Here is a 16,081-nt window from a genome sequence, read left to right as displayed (position 1 = left end):
CACACACACACACACACCATCCTGCTGCACCAGATACTCACCAAAGCACCAAATGTGGATTAATCCGTCACTAAAAATAGTCCCGGACAAATGTACCGTTTACCCCCGTTTTGTTCGATGAAAACTACAGTGATCAGCTGTTTTAGGGAATTTTAGTGTCAGGAGACCAACTAACACATTGTTGGTTCGGGTCTTTTGTGTTTGATTTGTTGACAGTAACAAAAATATGTAACATCACCAGACTTATCCTTCAAAACGGATTTTTTATTCTGCTCTCAACACTCCAAGGTGGCAAAATAGAAGAGGATTCCACTGTTGCCTGGCAAGGATCAAAACCACAACTGCTGAACTGAATGTGGCCATTTTTCTGTGGTACAATCATTTATACCTAGCGGTCCGACCAAAGTAGCATGATTATTCAATGTAAATACTATAAATGAGAATATTAGATTCTGTATTATTAGACAAAAATATAATCGCTTACTATTTTGATAATCGAATAATCATTTCAATAATTTTTCAAGCATAAATAGTGAAAAATGTCAGATGTTTTCTAGTTCCAGCCTTTCAGATGAGAAGAGCTGATATTTTTCCCTGTTTTATATCATGTTAAACTGAAAATCTTTGGGTTTTGGAGCGTTGGTCGGACAAAAACAAGACATTTGAGGCTGTTACCTTGACATTTTTAAACAACATTTTAAGTAAGTGACCGGAGCACTGCCAGAACTCTTGCACCTTCTGGCTACAAAAACACACATGACCTGTCGGTAGTCCAGCTGTTAAATACTTTTCACATCGAGTGTCTGGTTGTGAACAGCGTGAGGAACAGATGTGTAGAAAATCTGCACGGATCTACAGTATTACAGCGGGAGTGTAACAGCTCACCGAACCCATGGTGGCAGAGACTGCGCTGGCGTGTGCACGTGTGCATGAACAGGGTATTTATGTGACATGTTCGAGACAAAATACTGCTCACAAGCGGTTTTCCGGCAGATGCTTTAGCCGGTTTGATTTTAAAGGAGTAATTGTACATTTTGGGAAAATCGCTTCTTACTGGAAACGGGGGGCAGCAAACCTGGCTCTGTCCGGAGGCAACAAAACCTGCCTACCGGCCAGAGATGCCAGATTGGATGCGTTTACTTCTGGACCGTTCGGGCAGTTTCCCTTGATAAAAAAAGTTAAGACTATATTCCAATGAATCTGCCCCTGCTCTCCTCCAGCGAATTAATAGTAATAATAATAATAATAATAATACACCCACCGGAAGAGTGAGCTTGGCTTCGTTCAATAAGCCCAACACGCAGTGGCAGACAGGAAAAAAAAACAGCTCGTTACCACTAGGCTCAAACTACACCCCCTGGCTGCTTCATCAGGTAGACCTACGTATAGCATTTGATTCGTTTGTTTCAAGCTTTAAGTTACAAAAGCAAGACAAAAAAAAAAAAACGTCATGCAACCTTGTACGACTGGTCTGCCATAAATTCTACATTTCGATTATAGATTATAATGTTGAGTTTTTGTTGATACGGTCAGAAAGGTGATAATTCAGCTATAAGTTTTTTTATAAAAGTTGTAGTTTGCAGGGGTGATGAACTGGATTGCATCATGCTGAAATGTTTTTCTAATGTTCTTCCCCCCTCGCGTTTGTAAAGGGGGTGGGCAACACATTAGGAGACACCTCTGGATGTACTGCAGTTCAACCCCACTGCAAACTACAACCTCAGCAATAAACATGTAGTTAAGCTAACACCTCTCAGTGTTGACTGTCAACAAACACTGAACATCAGTACCTTTGTAAAGGCTGAATTTATGGCTGAGCTGTTGAACCGGATTTGCATTAGAGATTACAGGTGTACCTAATAAAGCGAACACTGAGCGTATTTTTCCTATTTAAATTATTATTTGGTCGTAGCTTTGTGACGAAAGGCTTATAAAAAGTTTGAATCAGTTCATATTAGAGAAGACTTGTAACATTTAGCGCATGCGTTCCTGGTCAGTGGTTTTGTGTTTGCCCACATGTGTAACGAACAGACGACTGGAGGATTTGGATTTTCGGACTGAGACCTTAATTTTTTCCTCTTTCCCTTTCCTCTAAACGTCATTCAGCCACAGAACAGAACGGCAAGGCTGTGAGGGGACTGAAGTCCTTCCCAGGACCACGGGGGCAAACACAACAATGACCATTACTGACAAGTATGTTAAACTGAATCTCAGGAGAATTCACCATCGAATCCTCCTACCTGGAAATTAATTAATTAAACTAAAGCTTATTTCGCAAAAATTGTCTATTAAACTATTTCTTTAAACCAACCCCTGACTTTGCAACAGCAATTGCATAAATATATATTTACATAGTGCAGTAATACAGGCAGTGTCACCAGTTGAAGAATTTATGTTTAACTGAAATCAAAAGCAAGACTTGACTGCTGAAAACACTGACTGGATAATAATGTAACTTGTAGAAATTTAAATTATTAAATTCTTGAGTCTGTTTATATTACTGTATCATTCATTTGTTTATAACAAACCGTCGTATACATTTGCCTTTAAAGAAACGTTACAGAATATAAAATTACCTGCAGTTATCTGCATTATTTGAACATTTACGACATAATTCAAATATATTTTGCATCTTAAATATTAAAAAATACGTTCTGTACTAAAGACTAAAAAAAGGCATGAAAACGGGGAAGTTACTCATTTGAGTAATGTCTGCATTCCTGTGTAATCTTCGAAGTCTGTGTGTTGTGTCACACTCTAAAAAGTGTAATACTTCAATCCGGTGTCAAATAGGGGTTTTTTTTTTTGTAAATCAATACCCAAAACGCCGACCGAACCATGAATGTGGTAAACTATTACACTCCCACTAAACAATGGCAGATGGTGCCAGTTTTAATGGCTGAAATTAAATTCCACTCCGACAGAATATGTTGTTCTTTTAAAAAAAAAAAAAAAAAAAAAGGGTTTGTAATTTGCATCTCGTGATTCTTGTTGATCCCAAAGGGCTCCGGGGCCATAAATAGAAGTATTGCTAAGTATCTAACCACTAATTAAGAAAAAGCAGTATAAAAATGCAGAGCATTAACTACCACCTGCATGCTGTAGAAGCACTGGTCTATAGGTAATACAAAAATGTACAAAATAAATGTGCTGCAAAACAACCAGAATGTTTCATATACGCATATAAATAAAAGTACAGATGTCATCTGACAAGGCAGATGGACCTACCTCAATTGAAATGTGATAAGTACCCGATCAACCCCCCCCCCCAGCCCAATTAACAGTTACTAAACCCATCCAGCACCCTTAATATCGGAACAATAGGGTACACATTCTGTTTCTAAGGCATTTTGTACACTAGCAAACGAGAAACACAAGCGTTACTGTATGTTTCCCTTTTCTTTTCTGGAGGTCCCCTCGATCAGTATTTGAGCCATGGGTGAGCTGCGATGGAGGCTTTGCTGCGGTCTCCATAGTCATACAGCAGCTCCTCGCCCTCGTCTATGTCCCGGGAGGCGACGAGGATGAGGTGAGGGACGCCGTTGATGTCGTGGAGTTTGGTTTGGCAGTTTCCGTTTTTACTGTGATTTATCAACCTACCCATTCGACCAGTCTCTTTTGTGGCGTCCACACTGTTGAAAAACAAAACAAAGACGTCGTTCACGTCGGCCTCTATCATGGGAAACACAACATGATCAACTAAACAGCAACTCGTGAGTGTACTGCTGAATGGCCTGAAACCTTAGAGCAGCCCGTGTTGTTCCTCTTCTGCTCTTTTCCAAAAATGTTATGCACTTTTTAAAAAAGGTTAAAAAAAAAGTAGCTGCAAACTAAAACAATGTCAGAAATGTTTCAGGACACTTTTACTTGACATGTCAAAGTAGTTAGTCACTCTTTGTTAGCTTACTGGTTCCTGGTTAACTCAATATGAAACAGCTTCAAAAAACTTTGAGGACATTTTTTTGACAGGTGTCTTTATCATGAAGTATGAACTCCACAGATAAAGGTCTCCTTTGAGAGAACTGTTTTTTTATTTCTGAGGTTTTGTAACCGTCTGACTGACAGAATATTTTGATTTGTCAACATTGTATGTCAGCTGTCAACATTTAAACGTTTACCAGTGGAAGCCATTTAAGTGCCACATCTTTGTCTGCGTTTGAATTCCTGGTACTTACTAAACATCTCTGTAATTTCCACAACCAGACAGTTGAGTCCAGTAATTCAATGGCGTACGTTTAAAATGTTGAGGTAATGAAAAGCCAAAGCGGAAACGCATTGGTTCAGCCTACCAGTAGGTTTTGCAGAGGTACTGGAAGTAGTACATGTAGCAGCCAGTGGCAGGGTTTTGAGCGTATTCGGCCTCCCTCTTTTTGGCGTCGGTGATCTGCAGCAGGTCTCCGTGGTACTCCACCACATACTCGCCCTTCTGGAAACACCGCGTGGCAAACACCGCTCTCCCCTTTCCTTCTATATACTGCACCTGTAGAAAAGTGGGAGAGGTTCCCTGTAAGGACTTACAAGCTGGGAAAAAAAGTTTGTCCCTTTGCTGCGGCACACCTGTAGAACACTGCTGGACTACACAGCTGATCTTTATATAGAAAAGGCTCGTTTATATCGTGTCTCCGTTTTATTTTCAGAAAAGCAGGGTTTATTGTAAAAGCCTGAAATGCTTGACAATGTAAAGCCAATTTCACAAGTGTGATCGGACCAACTGCAGCCTGGTTGAAGAAGCTGCACGTGCATGACTTTATAAGCCAGCTGCCACACATGAAGCATAGATCACGTCGACTCACAAAGGAGGAGGTGTAAAGGGGCAGCACATGTTACACGTTACAAGATCCAGACAACACTATGTAAGAGAAAACTGACGCGTTGGAGACCGCCGATGGTCAGAATATGACACAGGTAGAGATGAACCCGTCATTGTTGGCCCCTCTTTTGGCTCAGTTCGCTGCTCTGCCTTAGTCGTGTCGCCATGGGATTGTATTTAAGCCTTAATACTGTGATATTTTCTCGGTATCATTAAGTGCTAAAATTGAGATACATGTAGGATGCAACATGGCATGACTTTAAAGTATCAAATTGGACCCTAGCTACCTTTTTTTTTTTTTTAAGCAAGATTTTAAATCATTTTAATTATTTGTTAATGGGACATAAAATGTTTTTTGTCTGGGTCTGTTGCCAGTGCACGTGTACATATGTACTAGGTAATGAATTCCACCATTACTGGTTCCGTGCCTGATAAAATAAAGTACCAAGTATACTGATTAAATACCCTTCCTAAGCCTGAGGTAAGGCTTGGCCTGAAGCCTACTTAACCAGGACACGGTTAGTCTGGAGGGAGACATTTCCATGGCTGCCACAGTCAAGACTTAATTAAACCTGCATTATTAAAAAGAGTTTCCTGAAAATAAACTGGGCTCAGTGGTTAGTGCTGCTTTATGAAAGAACCCTCAGATGTTAGAGATGGAAGCAGAAAACTCAGTGTACCTCCATTCCTTCCTCTATTCCCTTTGTGATGAGATCGTCGATGAGCTTCTTTTGTTCGCACTGGTAACAAAATGAACATGAGGTGGCATTACTGAAAAACAGCAGACAGGATTTCTCTCTCACACTCACACTCACACACAGACACACACAGACACACACACACTATGTGAACTTCACACAAAAATCAGAGTACTGTATTGGCCTGAATATAAAATAACCTGGATTATAAACAAATCCCTTTTCCAACACCTGTTTCTGAAAAAAGACTGAAGACAATAAAGTCTGTATCGGGCCAACTGGGAAAGTATCCCCAACATCCTATTAGTCCAAGGATGAGGTCAGTTTCCATCCGTGCAGCTTTGCCTTTTGCTACAAAAGTGAAAGATGTAAAACTTCAAATGACACAAAAAAATCCCACACTTGTGTAGGTTGTCCACGCAGGTTTAAAAGTGCAGCCAATTCATCATTATTTTTAATCACTGACATACTCACACACTCTTTAGTCAGGCTCATTGAAGTGGTCAGAATAATATTTTCTGGCTGTTAGCATTTTTCAGACGATCTTTTTCAGCTCCTCATTATGACATCCATCGCTCTTTCTTGACTGACTGACAGATGATTCTGTCTTGACCTCGTGGTCAAAGTGTTTTTCCCCTTTGAACGGTGTTTCGAGGGAGTCTCAGGGAAGGTTATGGTTACATGTCACCAGCTGAGGTAAGGTCGGGTCAGGCATCGCGAAAGACGACTGATTGTCGTTATTGGGCTTAGGGAGGGCTCAGGTTAAAGTAGGGTGGAAAAAAAAATAAAAAATACTTTGACACAACCCCAGTCTGTTTCTGCAGTAAAGACGTCTGGAGACGCTTTCGACTTGTTTCCACTCGTCAGAACTTTATTTCCTCGGTGGCAATAAAACACGTAATAAAATCTGTCAGAAATTTCACTCGGTTGAACTGGGAAAAATAAGGGTCAGGCGCACATTTTCAGACGGTCTCTCCTGGAAGAAACCCATAGGGTTGCATTCGGTCGTATGGATGAAAAGTGTCAGAAATAATGGCGCCAAGAAAGAGCCAGAGAGAGAAGATCAAACTCTGGCTCCTCTCTTGCCTCCACACATGTGCCTCAAAACAAAAAAAAAAAAACAAAACAAAAAAGTATGTTCAAGCCAATACAGTAACATCTGTTCCAACTATATTTTGAACAGCTCTCCCAAATTCATACAATATGCTTTCGTATATAAGAAAAATGATTTCGTCTTACCTTCAGCACTGTTTTACTTTTTCTTGAGCTTCGTCGTATTGGATAGTAGTCAGTAACTTTTCGGTTTTGGGAGTTTTTCCCGGCTGCACTTTAGTGGAAAAAGAGAATGCAACAACAAAAATTATGTTAATTTCATTCATTTAACAGGGGGCACTTGGACTGCTTTATGTCCCTTCATGATCTCCATGACAGAAGAACGCGAATCTCGGTGCGAGTAGTTTGTCAACAAGAATGCTAACAGTAGTTTTTTTAATAATCTGTTTTACCTCATTAATATGCCAATGTATGCAGAAAGGCGCACCAAGATCTACTCAGATCATCTACTCCATATGAGAACCTGTAGTGTACGTAAGTTCCTGCTCTCTATCATTCTTGGGTTATCATGTTCAAAAGAGTCATAGATGCCGGCATGACGACATTGTGCCATGGCGGCGGGGGCATAAATACACATCAGCAGTGGGGGCGTGCGTACATTCTTCGAGCTGGTTTCTTTCCTTCGACCTTGGGGCGGACCTCTCTCCTCGGGTGGCGGACTTCCCTCCTCTGGTGGCTGCGGAGAGCGCTGCTGTTGCCGGTGAGGAGAAGACTGTGACAGAGCCCGTTGCTGAGAGGCAGGGAGGGTTCGGCAGGGGAACGGAGGCAGGTCTGAGCGCAGTAGAGCTGCGGAGGTGACGGCTGTTCATCCGGCCAGCAGGGGGAGCACTGGCTCTTTGAGTCTTTTGGCGTAGCGCTGATGGTATTTGTTCTCCTAGCTGGGACGAATGAGGAAAGGGTGAATGTTAAAAAAAGAGTATATCATTCACGTGTTTCTAGTTCTCCTCACCCCCTACTCTTACATAATCTGCTGAAATATAAAAATAAATGGTGCTCTGTTTGCTTTCCTGTGGAGTGACAACAGACTAAAACCACTCTCCTCAGCTGGACGTCAGGCCGCAGAGCTGCAGCTGATACTTACCCTCTCCCTGCCTCTGAGCATCAGTTTGCTGGTAGCTTATTGGAGGGCACCTCCCCTCCTGTGTCAGCTTGATCATCTTTTCATCCTGACCTGGTGATGTGGACCTGGTGCAGCTGAATACGGTGACTGAATTGCATACAATATCCTGTGAATGAGGAGAGGAAAAAAAAAACCTCCTTAGTTCAAGTTTTCCCATATGCACAAACATTTGGTCCCTGCGCAACTTGGCTGTGCACTACGCACTTCAGAGGTCACTTTTTATGGGAAATATGCTTATTCAGTTTCCTGCTGAGAGTTCGATGAGAAGACCGACACCACTCTCATGTCTGTCTGTTAAATGTGAAGCATCAGTTAGCCTGGCCTCTGTCCAAAGGTGACAGAAAAGCTGACATTTCTGCTTTCGTACGCCGTCAAAGTCACTACATTCGCAATTCTGCCGTCAACCAGCTAATGGCTTTACTCCACCACCGACAGTGTTGAGACGCCGGGGGATCCTATCCTGTCTCCCGTCGTCATGTGGGCCTTCACCGAACATAGATGCTTCACAACGATGGATCTCTGCTAACTGGAATATATTTATTAACTGATCATTTCTATGTGTATCAGTGTATTTTTCCAGGTGTAGTTGAGACATCAATTCATAGACTAAAAATTAAATCTCTAATAACTGATTTTTTTTTTTTTTGGCCACTTAGGGGCAGTGGAAACAAGTTGGAAGGGTGTTTTTGCATTAATATCGGATAGTAGTATCCTAAATATAGTTGTCAGTGGATTGGAAAAGATTCGTGTATTACAAAAAACAGAAAATCTAACACGTAGTAAAGGACAAAAGTTACCTAACAGAGGACAGGACCAATTCATTTGACCAACTTAAACCAAATCGCTACATGTGGGACAAAGGAGTCACAGAAGGCCATGTTTTAGCCAACTGGAGTAATGGAGTTTTGAACTGGTTGAACCGGTTCATACTGTGCCTAACACAAATGGAGGACAGGTGTGATTGCCAAGATACAATAGTTTCAATAAAGTTTTAAACCCCAATATAACTTTCCTAGGCTTTTCTGCTTCTAGTACTTGTTGGTGGGTCAATATTTGGAAAAGTGACGTGTTTTTGACATGAAACCTATTTCAAATGGATTCAAATGTAATATACTATGACTAGAACCCACTGATGTAAAATACAGGTTTGATTCTACTCGTAACCCCCTAAATCCATTTGGATTTCTGCTTCAGCTTTCAGGATTTCTCTCCATTTTTCCAGTTAAAATAAAGTAAAGTCATAACTGGTGATGGCAAAAGCATTTGTTGACCAACCTCTACTGTGCAGCCAACATCCGAAAAGTGATGAGCACCCAGACACTGTATGTGATGTAGATACATTAACACATGTCCTGTTTTCATCTAGCTATTACACTGCTGCTTCTGTCATTGGGTTTTATGTTTGATCCCTTTGTCACTGCTTTTTATATGAGGTTTTTCTACGGTGATGTTCAGAATTGAATTTACCCGTCACATTTTCGTGCCCTGAAAGATCAACCGAATCAACTTTTGATCACTGAGACTGTAAAGTGATGAATTTGGATTGCTTCTGACTGTGTCGTACATCAGCTACATTCACTTTGTTGTGTCTTGAGACAGAGTTTTAAATTTAGAAATGTAAAATTAAATGCAACACACTTCTAATTAAAAGAACCTTACATGCCTAACTTCAATCTTTCCACTGGGGTTTTAAACTGAGGCTTATTTAAAGGCCACTTACACACTGTGTAAACAGTGATCTTACAGGTCAAATGCATCTTACACTATACAGAAGAAATAACAGCCAAATGTACTCAAAAATATCAAAAGGCAAAAGTACTTACTCTACAGCTACATGTCCCCTGTGACTGATATAAATTTATAATACTGTGTATATTATTTTCCAGTTGAAGACTGGAAAAAACCTCGCCTGGTCTGATGAATCTGGATTTCTGCTGAGGCAGCAGACGGTAGGGTCAGAACTTGGCATCAACAGCATGAATCCATGGACCCAACCTGCCTTGTGTCAACAGTCCAGGCTGGTGGTGGTGGTGTAATGGTGGGGAATGTTTTCTTGACATACTTTGGGCCCCTTAATACCAGTCAACCATGGTTTGAATGCCACAGCCTATCTGAGTGTTGGTGCTGACCATGTGCATCCGTTTATAGCCACATTTTACCACCATCTAATGGCTACTTCCAGCAGGATACTGGACCACGTCACAAAGCAAAGGTCGTCTCAAGGTGGTTTTATGATCATAACAGATCTGAATCCAATAGAACACCTTTGGGGATGTGGTTAGAACAGGAGATTGGCAGCATGAACGTGCAGCTGACAAATCTGCAGAAATGATGTGATGCAATCATGTCAACATGGTCCAGAATCTCAGAGGAAAGTTTCCAACATCTTGTTGAATCCAGGCCACGAAGATCTGAGGCTTTTTTGAGAGCAGAGGGAGGAACTACCCGGTACTAGTGTGGATCACGTAATAAAATGCTCCGTGAGAGTGTGTGTAACCACTCTTCCTCTGTTACAGTTATCGTAAGGTGGTACAGGTTTGGAATATTTCAGTGGTGCTCAGAGCGCGCCGTGTGTTCAGATACTTTGAGTTTTACAATAGCGGGACACTCTACTTTCGGATGTCCTAAGAAGTGCCAAGCTGGGTTAGGGGGAGCATGCTGGCTGGACGCCGACTGCCTTTTTCCCTGGGGCATCGAGTGGTTTGGCATTAAACGGTATGTGGTAAATGAGTTATGTGGGGAGAAGGGCTGTTGGGGTAAGTGTGTAAAAGGCTGATTGTGTTGTATGTACGTTTATAGTGCATTCAGAAAGTATTCAGATCCCTTCACCTTTTTCACATTTTGTTATGTTGCAGCCTAATGCTTAAATCCTTTAAATTCATTTTTTCATTTTCATCAATCTACACTCAATATCGCATAGTGGCACAGCAAAACCAGAATTTTAGAAATTTTTACACATTTATTAAAAAGGAAAAACTGAAATATCACCACATGGACATAAGTATTCAGAACCGTTTCCTATGACACTTTAAATTTAGCTCAGACGTCTCCCATTTCTCTTGATGGTCTTTGAGATGTTTCTACAACTTGACTGGAGTCCACCTGTGGTAAAGTCAATTGATTGGAAATGATTTGGAAAGGCACACACTTGTCTATGTAAAGGTCTCACAGCTGACAGTGGAAATCAGAGCAAAAACCAAACCATGAGGTCAAAGGAACTGCCTACAGAGGAGGCTACAAAAAAAAATTTCCGCTGCATTGAAGATTCCCAAGAGCAGAGTGGCCTCCATAATTCTTCAATGGAAGAAGTCTGGAACAATCAGGACTATTCCTAGAGCTGGCTGCCTGGCCAAACTGAGCAATAAGGGGAGAAAGGGCTTTGGTAAGAGAGTTGACCTGACGGTCATTCTGGCTGAGCTCCAGAGATCCTGCGTGGAGACGCGAGAAACTTCCAGAAGGGCATCCATCACTGCAGCGCTCCACTGGTCTGGGATGCGGTCGAAAAGTCTTTTTTGCTCAGGAAGGTTCCTAACTGAGTGAAATTAAGTATCTAAGTGGCAGCCACGTTAAGAGCTGGTGGAATTCTCTAAATGCTAAGCAAAGGTGCTCCAATGCGTCCTCTCTTATCTCCTTTAGCATAGGGTACACTGGACCACCCTTGACAAAAGGACAGGAGATAATGCCGCCCCACAATTCCTTGCAGCAGCAACATTTAAAAGCGACCCATGTCAATAACACCCGCAGTCGCATAATTACGTGGTCACGCATAAATGCAGTCAGATTCTCTTAGCACTGTGGTTGTCCTTTCCTAAGTCCTTATGAATTGTCCTTCATATCTTTCTTTGACCTCGTGACATTTTCCATCGATGTCGAGGAAAAGTGGTCAGGAAAGGAAATTATTTTGACTTTTCGACCACAGCTCTGGGCTTTATGGCAGAGTGGCCAGATCGAAGCCTCTCTTCAGTGACAGACACTTGAAAGCCGCTTGGAGTTTGCAAAAAAAAAAAAAAAAAAAGCACCTAAAGGACTCTCAGACTGTGAGAAACAAGAGTCTCTGGTCTGATGAAACCAAAGGTTGAGCTGTTTGGCCTCAATTCTAAGCGGCATGTCTGGAGGAAACCAGGCATCGCTCACCACCTCATCAACCTGCGACGATATTATCTTTTTTTTGGGGGGGGGGCTTCCTTTTGCCACAGAGCTGTAACATTATTTGTGGGTTGTGTTATGACAAAAGAAAAACCAATCCAATAAAGTAAACATAAAAATAAACATAGTCGGGCAATGTACGAGAACCTGGAAACGGTGCGTAAATGCGGTACATGATGAACGCATTATCCACCGGTGGTGTGGGAGGGGCACGGAGGAGGGGACCATGCTGGCTCCACACCCACATCCACTCTCCAGTCAGTCCCTTTAAATCCGGAGCCGAGGCAGAGGCAGACAGGCCTCTTCATCTACTGACCGAACTAAAACACGCTAAAACAGCTGCTTTTGAACCACAACCCCTTCTTTTAAAAAGGCCACATCCATGTGTTTGTTTGCGCCGTCTAAGCTCAGGAAATACTGTTTTATTATTGTGTCCTCAGCAGGCGGACACATGTAACGTTCATTACTAGCTAATGTTAGCAAAGCACTTCCCAACAAAAAAAAAGGCTCATTTGCAGCGACTGTAACTACACTAACTTACAGTAAAGCGTGAAATAACTGTGGCATTAATTTCTTTAACGTAGGTTGGAAACATAGACATGTTAGTCTCATTCTCAAATAGAGTAATAATCCACTTTAGCTGGCTTTCGATTGAGCTACTTCACCGATGTTCGGCGATGCCATAACAAGCAAACTTACCCCGTTCATGACTTGTTTTCGTGGCTCGTCGCTCGGCTCTAGCTTCTCGTTTCGTGGGTAAAAAAACATAGGTGAAGTTCTCCGCCGGTTCGGAGACCAACCTTGCCCGTGCTCCTACGGAAGCGCCCTCCCTACGCGGTGGCCCCCCGTCCGCGGGTCCCGTGTGCTCGTGTGTGTGTGCTGCGTTCAAACTGCCAGCAGCTCAGCCGATGCAGCCTCCGCAGCCCCGCAGCTCCGCCATTTCTCTCTACATGTCAGTGAAGGACGAGGGGCGGGGTAATGTCGCCCTCTGCAGGCCGGCGGCGGTGGCGCCTCAGTATGCGTGTGCTGTGTGTATGCAGGTGAACGGAGGTGTGTTTACATTCAGATGTGTGTCTGCTGCGTGTGGATATGAATGCGTGTTTGTATATATTTGTACATAATGTGTATATAATCTGTGTTTGTTTATACTCGCCTTACAAAAATATTGTCTAGGTCTGCACATATTTGCTTCAGATGACACCAATCTTCTTTTTTTATTTAATTTAATTTTTTATTTATCATTATTTTTTTAATTCTCTTTAACCTCTTAGTTTCTGGTATAATCTCGTTTGATACAATAAGTGACGGCATCAGGGCAGAGAGACAGCGAACTCAGAGTTTCATTGCGTTGACAACATGTTTAGCTCCGCATGTGACGGTAAAGCCTTTGAATCTTTGAATCTTTGAATCTTGAATCTTTGAATGTGCGGTAAAGAAACACTGGCACTGGCATGGCAATGTGGCTTTTTTCCATCTCATAATTAGAAATACGTTAAGTATTAGTAATCACTGTATGTGATTATATGAATAGATGAATGTATACTGTAAATACCATATGTATATTTAGTTTACATACTTATATAGTAAAATGAGATAAATAGGAAAAACATACTACATACATGCAAATCAAAGAGAGGTGCAAATAGTCATTGTCATAGAAATTGTCAGTGTCAGTTCTAGACATGCCAAGCGGCGCCATCTGTAGGCAAGGAAAGCAACAGCAGCAATGTAGACCAGCGAAAAGAAAATGAAAGGCCGCCACACTGGCGCCACCTACAGGCAATGAGTGTTACAGCTGCAGTTTTTTATTTTTTTTTTTTTTTAATAGCTGCTGTTTTCTTCGTATGTGTGTTTTTAAGATTTTATATTCAGTGCATGAAACACCTGACAGCAAAAATAGCAAGTAATTTTTAAAAAATGAAACGTCACATCACGCTAGCCTTCAGTTGATATCAAATTCTCTAACAGAAATCGAGTTCAGCTTATGGCTGTAAAACGCCGGATTTTACCTTTTCAAACCTTTTTCAATAAATTACTAATTTATTTCCCTTTCTAAACCTTTCCAAACCTTAAAGTTACTCTTATCTTAACACTGATTAAATACTCTTCCAGGTAATTGACCAGCAAGTGACATAAGTAAGTCAAAGTATGTGTTTGCAGAAATAGTCATGAGTCCAGAGTCAACTATTCTAAAATTAAATCAAAGAATCCTAGTGAATGTGAATACCAGTTTAATCTTGTTTTATTTTAGCTTCTGCTTCCTCCTTTATCGAAAGCTGGTGAGGACCCTTCCCAAACTCATCACTAGAAGAGTCTTGGAGGACAGAGGACACAAAATGACTCTGAGCAATTTGAACTCTGTACTCTTCCCAGTGTCCAGCAGACATTATGCTCCAGTTAGCCGTTACATTTTGCAGGTTTAGATATAAAACGTCAAACATAAACACGCTCTATCGCTCTCTCTCACATACACACACACATGGTCGAGAAGGGAGATACTCTGCTTAAAGCAACCGGTGCTTCAGTGCTTGAAAGAAACTCACATGACTTCTGGACTAGTATTTAATACAGGGCATGTAGTAGATTTTGAAGCAGAGGAGAATGGATTCGATTGTTTGACGAGACCACAGTTGAGCTTTTAAGCCTTCATACTAAACACTCTTGCACTGCACATCAGCATGGTGGTATCGGGTTGTTTCTCCAGTAGGCTCTGTTCAGCTTGTGAAGGCAAAGGGTAACATGAATGCAGCAAAACACAGAGACATTGCGGGGAAAAATCCGGTGCAGTCTCCGAGATAACTGCAATTTGGGAGCTTCATGTTTTTCTATATCACGTTTACATGCACTCATGAAAACCAGGTCACTTGTTGCTCTCGCAACTTGACAGAGTTTGATCAGTTTTGCTCGAAAGAATAAAAATAAAAAAATCTGCAATGCCCAGATGTACAAAGCTGACACAGACCTAATCATGTACAGCAGACTCAAGACTGTAATTACTGATAAATTATTTGACATGTTTCCATTCAGCTTTGCATAACACACAATTTCAAGATTTTTTTTTCACATTGACATGAAGCAGTTTTTCCGGTGACATATATTTTTTTTAAATCCTAATTGGTACGTCCATTGTTACAAAAAAAGTCCAGAGTAGTTTTTCCCATTTTATTTTGCAAAATTCAAGTGTAACTGATAAAGACACTTCAGGAATTATACAATTTCATAGAACATTCATGTGGAGCAGTACAATACAAGATGAGGAAACACATTTAAAAACAAATGCTCACCCCATAATCAGTATATATTAACTAAAAATGAGGATCCAGTCCAGAAAAAACAAAGTTTTTTAGAGCATTTCTGTCCCTCATACACTGAAGAGATTTTCTATATAAATGGAATTAATTCCTCCATTTGTTTTTGAAGACTATTTGAAAACAACACTCACGGGCCAATATGTACATTAAAAGGGTTATTGGTCGCAGTAATGATTCCTCCTCGCCTCGACCTATTGTGTAATCTAGGTTTCAATCAGTTCACTGATAAATTTATTGGAAATGTTTTACCGACAGAATATTATCCAAAAAAGCTGAAAAAGAAAAATGTGTTAAACAAGAATACAGAGACAAAGAGGCAAGGGAATTTAATAATTAAAAAAAAAATATATTATTATCTGTTGTATCCAATTCCATCGAGTTGAATTTTAAAATTTAGTCTTGAAGTCTTGAATGACATTTATCCATCCAGTGAATTCTTACATAAAAAACTGAATTGGGATAATAACACCTGAGGAGTCTTTATTATATTAGTAATGCTGTACACACTGAAAGTAATGTCTAATAAAGCTGGAATATTCATGAACGAAAAGAAAAAATGCGAAAATGTGACCCATCAGGTTAAAGTAATACCTTAATGCAGAACATATTACAAGACGTATGGTGTATTGTTGTGATACCAAATTAGAGCGCTCCTAAAAATCTGTTGTATCTTATTGTTCTGAGGGGCAATTACATGCACATATACTACATCATCTACTGTAGCTAATACTAATTAAAACAATAATAGAAAATTTAAAAATATTAAAAAAAACTAATAATATTCATAATAATGGTAGTATACCCCCCAAAAAAGGTATGTACACCGCTGCATTTTTAATGTGCTAGCCCTATAATAATTTCTTTAATGGTAGACCTAATACTT

General features: G+C 40.8%; 1 protein-coding gene across 1 annotated transcript; it reads right to left on the bottom strand.

The window, feature by feature from the left end:
- Nucleotides 1-12,839, bottom strand: kmt5aa (lysine methyltransferase 5Aa). Its single transcript, XM_040158230.1, has 7 exons — nt 12,587-12,839; nt 7,703-7,847; nt 7,220-7,499; nt 6,748-6,835; nt 5,491-5,550; nt 4,290-4,480; nt 1-3,632 (listed from the first exon to the last, which is right to left on the bottom strand). Exons 1-7 carry the CDS (start codon nt 12,653-12,655, stop codon nt 3,422-3,424), a joined length of 1,044 nt encoding a protein of 347 aa, XP_040014164.1. The 5' UTR covers nt 12,656-12,839; the 3' UTR covers nt 1-3,421.
- Nucleotides 12,840-16,081: the final 3,242 nt, after the last annotated feature.

The sequence above is a fragment of the Xiphias gladius genome, chromosome 20 (genome assembly GCF_016859285.1).
Source record: "Xiphias gladius isolate SHS-SW01 ecotype Sanya breed wild chromosome 20, ASM1685928v1, whole genome shotgun sequence".
In the NCBI taxonomy this organism is placed as follows: Eukaryota; Metazoa; Chordata; class Actinopteri; order Istiophoriformes; family Xiphiidae; genus Xiphias; species Xiphias gladius.
Note: the sequence above shows the minus strand (reverse complement) of the source record. Positions and strands in the feature narration are given on the sequence as shown.